Source organism: Chrysochloris asiatica, unplaced genomic scaffold (genome assembly GCF_000296735.1).
Source record: "Chrysochloris asiatica unplaced genomic scaffold, ChrAsi1.0 scaffold00009, whole genome shotgun sequence".
NCBI lineage: Eukaryota > Metazoa > Chordata > Mammalia > Afrosoricida > Chrysochloridae > Chrysochloris > Chrysochloris asiatica.
In genome coordinates this window covers 22,233,307-22,249,182 of record NW_006408527.1, presented here as the reverse complement: position 1 = coordinate 22,249,182, position 15,876 = coordinate 22,233,307, and the positions used below count along the sequence as shown (strand labels likewise).

The window sequence follows — 15,876 nt, the reverse complement described above, 5'->3', positions numbered from 1 at the left end:
TTTCCATCCATCAGCCCTTCACTCAGCATTGGTAATAGTCGGGATATGTCTATACCCTCTGGATTAGAGACAGAGCAGCTAACTGAAGGTGAGGAAGTCACTAGCAAGATGAGAGCTCATGGCAGTTGTGTGCCAGGCACAGTGCTGGGCACCAGCTCCTCAGAACGAGCATTGACTTTACGCTTGAGGAGTTTACAGTTTCCATGAGTTATTTCCAACCTGGACTATATAGGCTAACTCTAGATTCACTTACTTCTCAGAAACCTTTACTCCTGTGCTGTTTCCTCTATTTCTACTGGCTCATTTCCTTCAGAAAGGAGAGAGTCTGGGTCAGGGGCTTGGGGCTGGAGAGGAAATGAAACTCTGTTCTCCCCACCACAGGATGTTTTCCCCAGAAAGAGGTAAGACTGGCTGGAAGTCAAGAAATCAGGTTCTGAGCTAGAATCCTCTCCCACCAACTTAATGATGGGAATGAGTGATATTAGGGGCCCTCTTTCATCTTTCTTGTGTTTGGAGACTAAAAAAAAAAAGGCAGTGAAATAAGGAAAGAAACCATTTTAGTGCAGGTCAGGAATAGAACTGAGGAAGCCAGACCCGCAGTGCTACCCATGTGCCAACTGTATTACCAGTGAGTGTAGGCACATGGGGAGCACAAGGTGTAGGCTAACAACAAAACCAGGGCTCCTGGAAGTCCCCATCACCCATCCTCTCCTTCCTCCTCTGGATGGCATCATCAGCTTGTCTTTCTCAAGAACTTACTGTGCTGAATCTTCTAAAGAGAACATCCCTGCTCTTCACATGGCACATTCATCCCAGGTTTGCTCTTCATTAATTCATTCTGGAGCACTGATGGCATGCCCGGTACTGTACAAAGTGCTGAAGCACAGTGGTCATGCCAGAACCAGTCTGCCTTCAGGGGACTTCCGCTGTCTCTGAGAAGATGAGATATCTAGGACCACAGTAATGAGGGACCAACACAGGACAGTGTCAAACCAATTGCTTGGGGAACACAAAGGAGAGCCTGTAGGGCTGCAGGGGGCCCATGAGGGGAGACTGGAGGAGGACCAGTGGGTCAGGAAGGAATCCCTTGGGAAGGTCAGAAGCATCAGTCACTAATGGCCCACCAAGACTCATCATCAGGATTTCTGCAGAAATCGCCATCATACTCAGGTTCAAAAGCCATCTGGTTCACGATTTCTGGTATGGGCGTCCTGGTATGGTGCTGTAGGAAGGATAAGCACTGGACCACAAGGTCAGTTTGAACTGCAGTGTTGGCAGTTCAAACTCACTAGCCGCTCCTCAGAAACCCTATACAAGGTCGCTATGAGTCAGAACCAACTTGACAGCACTTAAAACAAGAAGCAGTCCAGGTGTCCAGTCTCTCCCATGTGACCAGGAGGGCTCATTGGGCTCCTGATTTGTTGAGTACCTTTCTATACCAGGCACTGTATTTGTTGTTGTTGAGTGCTGTTGAATCAGTTCTCACTCATAGTGATCCTGCATAGGGTTTCTAAGACTTTTTAAATCTTTGTGGGAGCAGAAAGCTTCATCTTTCTCCTGCAGAGTGGCTGGTGGGCTTGAACCACCAACCTTGTGGTTCGCAGTCCAGTGCTTATCCGATGGAGCCACCATGCTCCATACAGTTGTGACAATTGCCATTAGTCCTGATAACAATTACTCACAACTGAATCATAGTATCCTATCCCCATCATCACCAGACCCATCTGGACAAGAGGAAAACTATTCAGTGGGGATTCTATTGTAGTCCCTTAATTCTGACACAGAGCACCTTCATGAAAGTTTGTAAGCCTGCCACTTTGTGCCTTTATAGCCCCCAATTTTGATAGCCCAAGTCTAAGTTGCCCATCCCTATCAACCCAGTGGCAAGCTTGATCCTTGATATGAAGAATCCTTCCCTTTTAGTTGGAATTTTGGGCAACTTCATCCATAAGCAAAGGCCCAGTTCATCAAGTTATAACAATTTACACTTGCTTCCTATATCATACTTCTTTATCTTCATCTGATCGAATTCGGGTCAGAAAGCCAACCAAGCTAGGTCAGTCAAGTGGGTACTATCTGCAAATTTGGGAGTTATCACACGCCTGCCCCCACTTCAGACTAGCTAGCCACTTCACTCTTAACTCTAGCCCCAGTGGCAAGGTCATTGTCCTTGGGCCGGGGAGTTCACACTTTTCACTGAACTTCAAACCAGACAGCCCTTTCTCTTTTCTCTGTCATCTCAAGGTCATGGGTGTAGATGGAACATGGCCAAACTCAACTCATGTCTTCATTGCTGCATTTCCCCCACTTGCACTCACAAGTTGACCAGGGTGGTCACCAGTGAGCCCAAAAGATTGTTCGTGTGTTCCCTTTGAGTTTCAGTCTTAGAAAGGGGTTTGGTCTGATGGACTGACTTTTCTTGCCTTGTTGGTTCTGTACTTCCCTAGCCTTTTAAAATCATCTTCCTTTGATAGCCTGAGATAACTTTACATACAATGAGGGTAAACAGTCAGAGGCTTGGTGGAGGAGGTGACCTTGGGCAGGCCCAGAAGGCAAGTGGAGTTGTGTGTGTTTGGGGGGTGGGGTGGGGCGGGGAGATATTACTGAGGTGCAGGGTGAGGGGATAGACAGGACACCTGCTCGGAGGAATAAAACAATGCCTTTCTGCTTTCTGCCCAGCGCCCTAGAGATGACCTGCTATGACAGCGATGACGCCAACCCTCGCAGTGTCTCCAGCCTTTCCAACCGCTCCTCCCCTCTCTCCTGGCGCTATGGCCAGTCCAGCCCCCGGCTGCAAGCTGGCGATGCACCTTCAGTAGGTGGGAGCTGCCGCTCGGAGGGGCCACCTGCCTGGTACATGCATGGGGAGCGAGCCCAGTACTCCCACACCATGCCCATGCGCAGTCCCAGCAAGCTCAGCCACATCTCCCGTCTGGAGCTAGTCGAGTCCCTGGATTCAGATGAGGTGGACCTCAAGTCCGGCTACATGAGCGACAGTGACCTCATGGGCAAGACCATGACGGAGGTCGATGACATCACTACGGGGTAAGGATGATGCCTCTTCATCAGCTGGGGCAGAGGGCTGGGGAAGACTATTGGGATGAGGTTCCTTAAAAGTAGGGTGGAACACACACAAGATTTTAGTTTGCTGTGCTGTGGCCAAAGGGAGCTATGTAGGGCCTTTATCTATTTCTGTGACAGCCCCTGAAAGTTTATATTGTTTAGTCTAGACTTGAATGTAAGGGGCTCTGGTAGCATAGTGATTACAAGTAGGGCTGCTAACCTCAAGGTCAGCAGTTCAAAACTACCAGCCTTTCCATTGCAGAGATATGGGACTTCCTGCTCCTGTAAAGATGTTCAACCTCAGAAACCCTATACATGGTCTCTGTGAGTTGGGAACCAAAACCACAGCCCAGAAGCACAACCAACCAACCAACCAGAGTCAAGGTGGGCAGGGTTTCAATCTCAAGGACTGATTGATCCATGAAGTTACCTTCCTCTCACTGGTTCTTGTAGCTCCTCCTACCTCTTGGTACTTTAACCTTAAAAAAGCCCACTTGTTTGTTAGTGACATCAAGTCCATTCCGACTCATAGCTACCTTGTATAGTGTTTCCAAGGAGCACCTGATGGGTTTGAACTGCCAATCTTGTGGTTCTCAGTCCAGTGTTGATCCTACAGCAGCACCAGGAGTCTGATCAGTCCGTTTTGACTTGTAGCCACCCTGTATAGGGTTTTGGAGGCACAAATCTTTATTGGAGTAGAAAGCCTCATCTTTTTCTTGTAAAGTGGCTAGTGAGTGGGTTTGAACAGCTGACCTTATGGCTAGCAGTCCAGTGCTTACCCTACAATGCTACCATTGCTCCTCTGACTCTAAAAGACTGGCAGATAAAAACCCTAGAAAACTGTTTTAGACCCAGCTCTTCTGCTAACTCTCTGTGGACCTTGGACAGCCTACTCTGCTTCCTTATTTGTAGAAAGAAGATAATGGGGACATCTTATCTAGCTACAGGGTTTGCTGAGATGAGAAAATGAAATTATACAGGTGAAAGCATTAAGTCAAACAGAAAATGGCAGTACTGAACTGTTCTTCCCAGCCCTCTTGCTAGTGGCTCTCAGTTTCTTCCTCTGAAAACCTTCTACCAGTAATTCAATTTCTTAGGCCTCTCCCTGTCTGTTAAACTATTATTTCTGGCTCCTTGCTCTACAGGGACCCTCATCTTTTTAGCTTCTTCTGCCTTTAATTATCAGGGTTGGGCCTGTGGGGGTGTCTTGGACAGAAGTCACAATCTGGGCAGTGAAGTGACACAGTAAGAAAAATGAATGAAGTACTGGGAAACTCAGGCCAACTGTTCCAAGCCCTGAGACCAGAGAGCTGCCGTGATTCTGGAAGTTTCTCTGGGGCATCCCTCAGCCGACTGCCGCCTCCTCTCTTCCGTCTCCTTGGTTTACTGGGGACCCACACACACACGGGACCACACAGGAACTCCTCTCAGGGACTTAGTATCTTACTATCAAGGACCATCCCTCCCTAACAAAAAATCTCAAAACTTCAAGGGAATGGAAAGTAACCCTCCTCAGAGAAGATTGAGTACCAAGCTCCATAACATCCACTGTTTCCCACCCGAGGATAAACTTGGAGGGATCAGATCAGGGCCTGTCCAGCTAATGTGGCTTTACTGGAACAAAACAACTGACTCATGAATGGTGTTGTTTACTGCCTGTTAAGTCCCAAGGGCTGGCCCAGCCTTATGTTCAGATCTGCTGGCTGGAACTGGAACCAGAGACAAGTCATCCAGCATACAGACCTGAGCTCTTTCTGTGGCCAGAGGCCTGTGCTGGGCAAGAAGGAGAGACAAAGAGAACGATGAGCCTCTGCCCTAGGAAGCTCCTTGTCTGAGGAGGTGTCAAGTTCCTGCCCTCAAAATGCTTCTAGTCAGATAGGGCAGAGGAGGGCTTGGAAAGTTCCCCAAGTATTGAAAATGACCCCTGACCTCAGGGCACTATCAGACTGAGGAAGGTGACAGAACACCTGCTCTCAGGGAGCTCCCTAACTAGTGGAGATGAGAGCCCCCACATCAAAGGACAGGAACTTCCCTGTGTTAGAAAGCACAGGACCTCAGTGTCTGGAGAGGTCCCAATCAGAGGGAGTGGTAGGACGTTTAGTCCTGAGCTTGGACAAGTTAGCTAACATTTCTAGACTTTAGTTTGACTACCTGTTAAGTGGAGGGTCAGCACAAATGAGGAAGACCCCCAAAGACATGGATTGGCACAGTGACAGCAGCAGTGACCCAAGCGTAACAACAATTGTGAGGTTGGTGCAGGACCGGGTGGTGTTTCATTCTGTTGTACATAGGAACCGACTCAAGCAGCCCCTAATAACAACAACCACATGTTAAATGTAGATATTATATTAGACCCTTTGTCCTAGGGCTAGTATGAGGATGAAATGAGTTAATATCGGCAAAATGCTTCAAATAATGCCCAACTTATGGTAAGTGCTCAGTAAATGTTTGAAAGGTTGGTGGCTCAAGCCCACCAGCAATTCGGAGGCAGAAAGATGAGGCAGTCTGTTTCCAGAAAGAGATGTGTCGTCGTCTTTGAAACCCTGTAGAGCAGCTTCATTCTGTCTAGTCAGAATCTACTCCATGGCATCGAGTTGTTTTGTTTTTGTTTTTTATTAGTATTTGAATTGCCATTATTCTTGCTGTTATTGTTATGCTGTAGGAAAAGCACTGGACTGCTAACCAGTTGGTGGTTCAAACCCACTGGAAACACTAGACAGGGTCACTATGAATCTGAGTTGGAACCTACTCAATGGCATATAACAAGAGTTGTCCATTGAAATGCCTATCTGAAGAAAATGAGGGGCTCATGCCCACTGAGAGTCCTAGACTGATAAGGAGACACAGCCCTTGTCCTTGAGGATCGTGCAGTCTGATCAAAGAGAACACTCAGTTAAGACAGAGAAGGAAGGAGGGTCCTAGGGGCCGCTGGACCATCTGGAGACATAGATAATGGGGTGTTGGGGGTATGAAGTGCTTGGGAGAGAGGACCTCTAGCACCCTTTAACCTTTTTCCTCCAGACAATGTGTTCCGGAGAATAGCAGTGCTCAGTGCCACTGGCGGTAAGAACTTGCTCTCTCCCTGTCCACACATGGATTGTAAGGCCAGGGGAGTCTGGAGTTGGCATAGGGAATACGTTGTTAGTATGACAACATCCATAAAGTAGACCACCCTGTAAACTGTGATGCAGGTTTTCCAGGAGATTTACAACATCGTTTCACATGCGTTTTCTATTTATGGTCAGTCTTCCATTGGCAGTAACCCCTAACACTTTAGTTTTAAGGTTTCTCTGGCATTCACTTCCTGCCTGGACTGGAAACATACCCATCTTTAAATGTGCTAAGGAAGTCAGAGTTAAGGGGCCTCAAATTATAATCGCCAATAATGTTAATGTAAACAATCACTCCTTGGTGGTGTGTTTTTATGTTTAAGTTTGTATGTGTGTTTTATTAGAAACAGGGCACCCCTCAATTCCAGCAGACCTTGGCATAAACATGCCAACTTGAGTTGCCTTTGCTCAGCCTCCTTTTGGTCTGCCCATCCCCAGTGTGGTTTCCTCATAAATTTTGTAATTTAGAAAATTACCTATTCCTGAGAAAACTGTTTTCCTATTCATAAAACAGATAGGGCTATTTCCTTTGGGGGTGGCCAGAAACACTCCCCATCTCATCCACATAGTGACATTTCCACCCTCCTGGTTAGCCACCGCCCATTACCATTTACTTTTCCTCTGCCCCAAAGCTCCTAGCTCATAGCAAAGCGTGCTTAAAAAGCAAACCCCAGTGACCCCTGGGCTGCCAGTTTCCCTGCTGGGTGAGACCAAGAGCCACTTGCTTTCTGAGTGAGCCATCTAGAATGACAATGAGTCTGAGACTCTCAGTGTTCTCAAATGGTGTCCTGGAAGCTTCTTCCTGGGCCAGTATTCACTCTCAAGTCAGCTCTCCTGGCTCCATCCCAACGCCAGGCCTCACTCCTAGAGATGTGAGCTTAAACTCATTGCTGTGGACTCAATGCCAACTCATTGTGACCCTATAGGACTTGGTAGAACTATATGGTTTCCATGGCAGCAGATTGCCACGTCTATCTTCTTTGGAACCACTGGTGTGTTCAAGCCACTAACCTTTCAGTTAACAGCTGAACACTGAACCACTGCACCACCAGGGCTTGAGGAAGGGAAATTCTTCCAACTGAAGCTTAGCAAACTAGAATGAAGAAGGGGAGTCTGCTACTGCTTCCAAAATAATTATATATGTGAGAGGGCTTCAAAAAGTTAGTGGAAAAATCGAATTAAAAGATAATGGAAATTTTCCACAGACTTTTTGAAGTGCTCCAGTATTTAAGCATATACTTCAATAGTAACAATAGTAAAACTAGACCAGAGCAATTTAGTGTTGAAAATAACCTCAGAGATTGTCTAGTTTAGTCCTTCTCAATCCTAGCTGATTGTCAGAGTAGTCTGAAAGGATTTTAAAAAATACAGATCCCAAGCATTATCCCAAACCTACCAAGGCAGGTTCTCTGTTCTCCTTGAAAGCCATATTTTCTCAAGATTCCCATTAATTTCAGACTCATCCATCTTTCCATTTAGTAAAAAAAGAATTTCGTCTATATTCCCTGTTTTGGTTTACTCAGGCCCAGTGACAGAGCTGATTCCATTTCAAATACAACTTACTTCTAAGAACGTTTCAAAGTATTCAGCAGAAACCAGTTTCTCTATAACTTGTCTAGTGATTCAAATTCTGTCATCCTGGCAAAGTAAAATAAGTGGAAGTCTTCATCCAGATAGCTGAGCATGTTCTTTACCCCCTCCAAATCCCCAGCTTATTTCAGTACTTTTGCAAATGACCTGGTTTTCAGGCCCTTCGTTATCCTGGTCACCCTGTTCTGGAAGCACTCAACTTGTCAGTGATCCTGTTAGGATTTGACACCTAGACCGATCAGCTGCCTGACACTTACTTGAGGTAGTCCTGCCAGGGTGACATCCAAATTGTGACACTGCAGACAACTTCAAGTGGGCTGTTGGCTGTCTGAGGTGACAGCTTGGGACATTTTTACTTCTTGAAAAGAGAAAAGGAATTTGCATTACTAAAAATAGGAAGGTCTGGAATTTTAAGTATGAAGATAAGTTCCATAGCCCTCTGTTGGTCCAGCCTGGGCATCCAGAACTGGAGGTGGCGGCAAGTGGAGGGAGGGGACAGTGTGCAGAGGTGAATGCAATCAGTGGGTGTGAGTTCACTGTGCACTGAGGGATCTCCATCCGCTCTCTCCTCTTGGATATATTCTTGGTATGTTTTCATTTCTCTCCATGTACATGGCAGTCTTGACAGGCCATGTCTGAGCTCTGTGACAGGAGTGGACAGGAACTTTTGGGTCCAGCCAGCAGCCAGATCTCACAATTCCAGGAAGCACCATTTGCATTGTGTAGAGTTGTGCAGCCAGCAGTCTGACAGGACTGTTCTCAGAGAACCTGTGGTAAAAGCTACCAAGCCTAAGAGTCAGCGGACCCCATCTTGAAAGAGTTTTGAGAGTATGCATTAAGGGACAGGCCCCACATAACCTGGTCACGCGGCCTGTTTCTCTCCTCAGGTGGTTCGCTGCTCTGTGTGTGTGGCTTAGATATTTCAGTCTTCTTGTTTCCCTCCCTGCCCCCCTCCACTCCCTTCCCAGCCTGCCCTCTTGAACTGCGCTTGGAGCTCAGGAACAGATGGGATTTGTTTCCTCTTTGGCTCTGTAGTATCCTGACATTGAAAAATGTCAAACAAAATAAACCGTAGGGCCCTGCCTTCTCCCACACTGGCTCTACACTCCCAGAATTAGTGAGCTCAAGCCTTAAAGAAACACATCCAGCCGTGCTGACTGGACCCAGTCTCTGAAACCCCCTCCTGAGAAGGAGCCTCACTCGACTGTGAGACCCCAGGATACCCAACTCAACCACCTTCAGTGACAAGAATTCTCTTGCAGTGGCACTGAGTTTGTGCAAAGAGAATCCTCTTGGAATTTGAATGGGCTGGGAGGACAGATGTCCCACTTCATATGTCCTTTTCTGCCTTTGTCTGCATTTCCTGACAGTTCTTTGGACATCCCACCTGGTGGGCACGTGGACCAGACCTGGCTTATGCTCATGGAATCCAAGGACTGGTGGTAAAGGGGCTCTTGTGCAGGACCTGGTATTTCAGCTCAGGAAGGAGGTCTGCCCTTGAAGGGCTTCATATCTGAAAGGCTTCACCGTACAAGAGGTGATGTGTAGTCTCAGTAGATGATAGCTGTTGGCTCTTTGAAAACCAACCCAAACCCAGTACCATCAAGTCTGATTCATGGTGACCCCCACATGTTAGAGTAGAACTGAGCTCTATAGGGTTTTCTTGGTTGTAATCTATGAGGCAAAATTGACTGGCCAGCACCTAACAACAGCAATAGAACAACAATCTTAAGAGAAGCAGATAGTAAGGTGTTTATTCCATGGCACTGCTAGTTGGGTTTGAACCATCAATCTTATGATCAATGTTGTTGCTATTGTTAAGTGCCATTGAGTCAGTTCCTACCCATATGATTAGTAGTCAAAGGTAAACTATTTGTGTCACCCAGGGACTTTGCCCCTGAGGATCCCATCTAATAACAAGTGTTGACCTGTAGATTCATTTGTATGGCCTTGGCTGATACTTCTTTGTGATGAATGGGAATCAAGAGATCTTGATTCTGGCCTAAGCATACCTCTAACTGGTTGTGTGGCACTGGGCAAGTTGCCTTAACTTCTTTTGATTCTTACTTCGTTCACTTATAAAAAGCTAACCTGCTTTCTTTTGAGAAGCAAGAAGAAAATAATAGCTAAGAGTTATAGGAAAAATATAACTGGCTGTTTATTTGAAATATGCTATTCTATTCTCAGCTTAATGTGGTGTTCAGTTGACAGATGGCCTCTGTCTTAATTAGGGGCTGCTGCTATGGGTTAGGCATAGCAAGGTTGATAGCTGAAACCCACCAGCCGCTCCACAAGGAGAGCGATGACTTTGTCTGCTCCTGTAAAGATTTGCAGTCTTGAAAACCCTATGTAGGGTCACTGTGGTTCTGAATCAGCTTGATGGCAGTGAGATTTATTTGTTGGTTTTTTTTTAGAATATCAAAATAAAGTTTCTTGAACTTGACAGGTGAGTAAATTGAATTTGTGCTTTGACATCTGTTTCTTAGGGATGATTTTGTTTTGCCTTTTAAACACCATCATGATAGTCTTAGTCCTGTGGTGTCCATTTAAATAAACAGACTTTAAAAAATAAATAAACAGAACTTTGAGAACCGGCTTACCGAAACAGACATACCACCAAGTGGCAATGTAGTAGAATGGCTTAGAGTAAAGGCCTCACAGCTAGACTGCCTGGGTTTGAATCTTGGTGCTTCTTCTTATGCACTATGGGAATTTGGGCAAATGATATACCCCCCTCTACTTCAGTTTCCTTATCCATAAGATTAATGTAAAGATTAAGTTAATATTGTTGTTGTTGTTATTGTATACTGTTGAGTCAGTTCCAACTCTTAGTGACCTTGTGTAGGGGTTTCAGGGCTGTAAATTTTAACAGGAGCGGCTGGTGAATTCAAACTGTTGGCCTTGTGGTTAGCAGCCCAAGGCGTAACCCATTAAACTACCAGGGCTTCTAAATTAGTGAATGCATGTACTTTATATATAATAAGTGCTTAATAAATGCTACTTGTGATTAGTTTGATGGCAGACATTAGCAAGTTGACAGGAACTGAGCCTTCACTTGTACATTCTAAGAGATGATACCATATTTGGCAAAGTGTGTGTTCACCTTCATGCTTAAGAAGGGTGCTTCTGATCCTCTTTGGGAGGATAACAAGCTGAGTTGCTTGCCAAGGGAAATGGATTTACTCTAACCCGTTTATACCTGTTTGTGCAGTACTCCCATAGGACAGATAGCACCGCCTATGATTTGGGGGTCTGGGCTTTGTGTAATATTACGTGGTTGTACAGTATAGCTAAGCTAATTGCACACAGGATCATATAAACATGACCACTATCCCACCAGGTCAACTGAGCTGTCTGTCCTTCACTCAAACATGTTTATTATATATGAAGAATGTTTTGGACTAGGTTCCCCAGAGGCAGATCTCAAGCCAAGGATTTGAGTACAAATGGTTTGATTCAGGAAACAGTGGTGAGGAATGGGGAAGTGGGTCAGAGAGGGGAAGGAAGTCAATACAAAATACACTAAAGTGCAGGCTACTGCTGGAGCAAGTGCGGTGTTATCCCCCTGGGATTTTCTGGAGGATTCTGTAGAATACACCTCAGAGTTACCCCATCCAAGAGGTATGGAAACTTGGACATTTATCCTGTAACTCCTGTTCTTTGGATGAGGGCAACTCCTAGAGAGCGTTGAAGCCTGGCCTCTCTGACCTGCTGCTCGCAGATTGAGAGCAGCCCCTCAGGTTGGGGGCTGAGGGTACTCACCGTAGCACTTAGTTGTCGTATACTGGGTAGTGTCTGCAGGTAAGATATCAACAGCATCCATTTTAAAGAAGGAAGGTGATAAGGAAGGAAGGGAGGGAGGGTGTAGAGTAAGTTTTCTGGGTCTGATGGAGGAAAGAGTCCCTGGCTTTGAAAACAACCTTTCATTGTTAAGACAAAACAGTGGGATAGCACTTCTGTAGTCGGTGTGGGGTTAATCTGGATCTCAGTGTCTGTTCAAATCCAACAGGATTGGGTAAAGGTTGGATTAACCCAGGTGTTCCAGAGGGGAAGCTGGATGTGTGCTAGTTGCCATGGCAACTGATGTAGACAGGCCCCTCCTCTGGTGTGTCCTAGTAACCTACAATTGAGCTACTGGAGTTTTCACTGAGAATGATGACATACAATTTGATTTACAATCAGAAGGGCTCAGGGGTTGAGGAAACTGTTAAGCAGGCTTGGCTTTTTCCCACTAGTTTACTGCCCACCTGTCTACCTATTCATTTATTTCTCCTAGTTTATTGTCAGCCTCCTGCTTTTTCCACAAACCTGTGATAAGCCATCTGGGCTTGGGTGGGGCCTGGAAATCCCATGCAATCTGATACTACAGAAAGAGCACAGGTTTAAAAGTCTGCCAGGCTGGAGTTTGGGTCCCAACTCTGAGGCTTTGGGAAGGTTGATATTTACTCTCAGTAGGGCTAATAATATGGGAACAGTAATGCAATGGGGAGTCCTGGTGTGGCACCATAGGATAAGCACTCGACCTCAACGTCAGTTTGAACTGCAAAGTTGATAGTTCAAACTCAACTGCTCCTCAGAAACCCTATACAGGGTCGCTGTGAGTTGGAACCGATTTGACGGCACTTAACAACAATAACAACAATGGTAGAATGGAGTCCTGGTGTGGCTCTGCAAGCTAATGTGCTGGACTGTAAGGTCGGTTTGAACTGCAAGGTCTGCATTTCAAGGTACCAGCCACTTCTCGGAAAACCCTATACAGAGTTGCAGAGTCAGAACTGACTTGAAGGCACTTCACAACTACAACAAATACCAGAGTGGAATGGAATACTGTGCATGCAGTGCACTTGGTAAGGAGCCCTGCTAGCGTAGTGGATTATAAGCAAGGCTGATAACCGCAAGGCCAGTAGTTCAAATCTACCAGCTTTGCTTCAAAGGAGAAAGATGAGGCTTTTGGTTCCCCATAAAGATTTACAGCCTCGGAAATCCTATACAGAGTCGCTGTGAGTCAGAACTGAATCCATAGCACACCACCATTGGTAGGAGTTCCTGGGTAGCACAAATGGTTAAGCGCTGAACTATCTACTGGAAAGTTAGTGGTTCAAACCTACCCTAAGGTACCTTGGAAGTAAGGTTTGATGGTCTGCTTTCAAAAGTTTACAGCCTTAAAGATCCTATGGGGCAATCTACTTTCTCCATGAGTTGGCACCCACTCCAGGAATACACTCCATGGCAACTAAGGGCAGCAAGACAACGCACTTTGTATGTAGCAGGCCCTCAGCAAGTGTTACCTCCCCCTCCCTTCTCTTGATTGGCTCCTCAAGAACCAAGGCTACAAAGATCCTAAAGGCCATCTGTAGAATGGAACTTTCTTGCCTGGGTGACAGCACCCAATTGCCTGGTGATCTTTGCCTATTGTCCTCCTCCAGAAAGCCTCCTAATGTATCCCATGGCAGTATGATTCTGGATTGTCCTAGAACTTGCATGCATCATTTGTACTGTAGTAGCTTGTGCTCCTTCCTCAGAAAACTATGAGTTAGAACCGACTCACCGGCACTAAACAACAATAACTTGTGGTTTAATGATTCCCTAACAATCGCACACAAAGCGCCATGGTCTACAAAGCACTAATACTGCATTTTCTCTTGGAATCTTCACAGCACTGGCCTGGTTGCCAGGACCCCAGAACTTGAAAGTGGCAGCACAGACCGATGAGAATCCAGGCCTTCTGACTCTTACATCTTGTGTTCTTTCTGGTCCACCCACAGCCTTGCTATGCACACCCCAAAGCCTTTTCCTTCTGTGTGTCCCCTAAGCAGGGATCACATGCCTTCCACTAGAGCAAGAGATTCCCAAGGACAGAGACCCAGTCTTTTCCTCTCTCTTGTTTCTTCCAAACACCCAGCAATGTAAGTTTTCAGGCTGTGCAGTAGACTGACCAGTGAATCTTTGTTAAAGATGCCCCTTCTGGAATGCCCCCAAGCAACCTCTCCATCCTCCAAGATGGGGTCTTGCTTTGAGGAGCCACGAAGTGTCCATAGCCAGAAGTTCTGGCCAAGGGCAGAGGGAGTACCCAAGCCTCTCTGAATGCAAGTCCTTGTTTGATTCGAGCTCAAAGGCTGAGCTGTCAGGATGTTCACAAGGGACCAGCTCTGGCCTCTGGGCTATCAGATGTCTCTGGCCAGGCAGCAAAAGACCATTCAGTGCAGCTGAAGAAAGATCAGCAGGTCCTAGAGAAGGACATCTTGTTTGGTAGAGGGTCAACAAAAAAAGAGGAAGACCTTTAACAAGGTGGACTGACACAGTGACTGCAACCATGGTCTCAAACATAACAGGAGTTCTGGTAGCATAGTGGTAATGAATCAGGCTGCGAACCGCAAGGTCAGCATTTCGAAACTACCAGCTGTTCCTCAGGAGAAAGATGAGGCTTTCTGCTCCCGTAAAAGATTTACACCCTCGCAAACCCTGTACAGGGTCGCTGTGGGTCGGAATCAACTCGACAGCACTTAACAACAACAAAAGGACTGGACAGCATTGTGTTCTGTTGTACGTAGGGTCGCAATGAGTAAGAACTGACTTCATGGCCCCTAACAACAACAACATATGTAGGTACAATGATGGAACTGGCAGAAGCAGATGCATAAAAGTCTGGATTTGGAAAGCAGACAGAAAGTAAGGAGTCAGGCTCAGAAAGACTCAAAGCATGCATCTAACGTAGAAACAGAGCAACCCCCACTAAAATATGTATGGCAGAGAAACAAGGTAGGGAGTGCAGATGTGGGAGTGTACGTCCTATCAGAACCATTGCCTTCGTGATGTGCACACCAAGGAGTGGAAATCAGAAGCAGACAGACACTGTGGGAAACCTATCCAAGCACACATGTTAGTGCTGACTAGGTACAAATGGACTGCATGTACACAGGATCATAATTAGAGGACAGACATCTGAGGATAAGAAAGGAGTGTGTAGAAGCCAGCCAGCCAAAAAGTCTCAGAGAGGTGGAGGGACCTTGACCTACTGTGGGTCAGGCCCTCAGCTACCTGTAGGGTCCCTCACCATTTCTAGAAGGGTCTTCAAGGTCTTCTTGGCTAACTGAGTGCAATACACAAAGCAAGGCAAGCAGATTCTTCTCAACCCACCAACTTTCCCCCTTAACCAGCTTGGCTTGTCTTGTGCCATGGGTGTCCCTGCTTTCTTGTGGGCATCTTCAGCCTTGGAGACAGGGACAATCTCTGACCCAGTTCCTGCCTTCTTTTCCTGACTACACTCCATCTTCCAGCCCTTTCCTTCTCCGCAGTCACCTCTCTCCATCTCCCAGCCTTCTTGACTTTGATGTCTGGCTTCTGTCTTGGCCCCTGTGGGTCTGATGACAAAGGACAGTTTTAGGAATGACATTATCTGCACATACTTGGTTAGATTAGGGTGGTGGGACTTCCAGCAGTAGGGGTTCCCAGGGCTGCTGACATCCTGCAGAATATTATTAGAAGATGAGGGACAGAGCTTATCATCTGGCTGTCACTGCAAGCCTCTGCAAGCGAGGCCCCTGGTACTAGCCAGCTGCCTGCCCTGTGTCTGCGTTAGGACAGACTTTCCCCAGATGACCCCTGTTTTCTGGGTTTAGCCAGACTTCCAAGGCCAGGAGGAAGTTCCAGCTAAAAATCCTACACATCCCAGCTCTGAGCAGGTACCCTTGCAGATTAAGAAGCAGCAGCTATGCAATCTCTTATGTCTTCTTAATTACTGTGGTTAGTTTTCTGCTCTAGGAAGCTAGAATGTTGAAGTAGATAGAACATTCTGGAGTTAGACTGACCTCCATATGCCAATTCCGACCTGTGTGACCTTGGACAAGTTACTTAATGTCTTTGAGCTCCAGTTTCATTGTCTGAAAGGAAAGATGATTATATTGACCACCTCATGTTTGTTCATACATTTGATAAATCCTTTTAGAGTGCCTCTTGTATAGCAGACACTTGGCATACAGTAGTGGTGGTGGTATGCCATGGAGTCGGTTCATAGAAGAAAAAAAATTATTTACAAGAAAAGGTGGGGTGTTATATGCAATAGGGAAAAATAAAACAGGGTAGAGAACAGTGGGGTTGAGGTGATGGTGGTAAT

At 46.2% G+C, this 15,876-nt stretch overlaps 1 protein-coding gene across 1 annotated transcript in view; it reads left to right on the top strand.

Moving 5' to 3' along the window:
* Positions 1-15,876, top strand: part of NAV1 (neuron navigator 1) — a 202,519-nt gene that overhangs the window by 85,702 nt on the left and 100,941 nt on the right. The window contains exon 3 of the mRNA XM_006834141.1: positions 2,680-3,045. Within this exon, the coding sequence (XP_006834204.1) occupies positions 2,680-3,045 (366 nt within the window). The remainder of the gene's footprint in view (positions 1-2,679; positions 3,046-15,876) is intronic.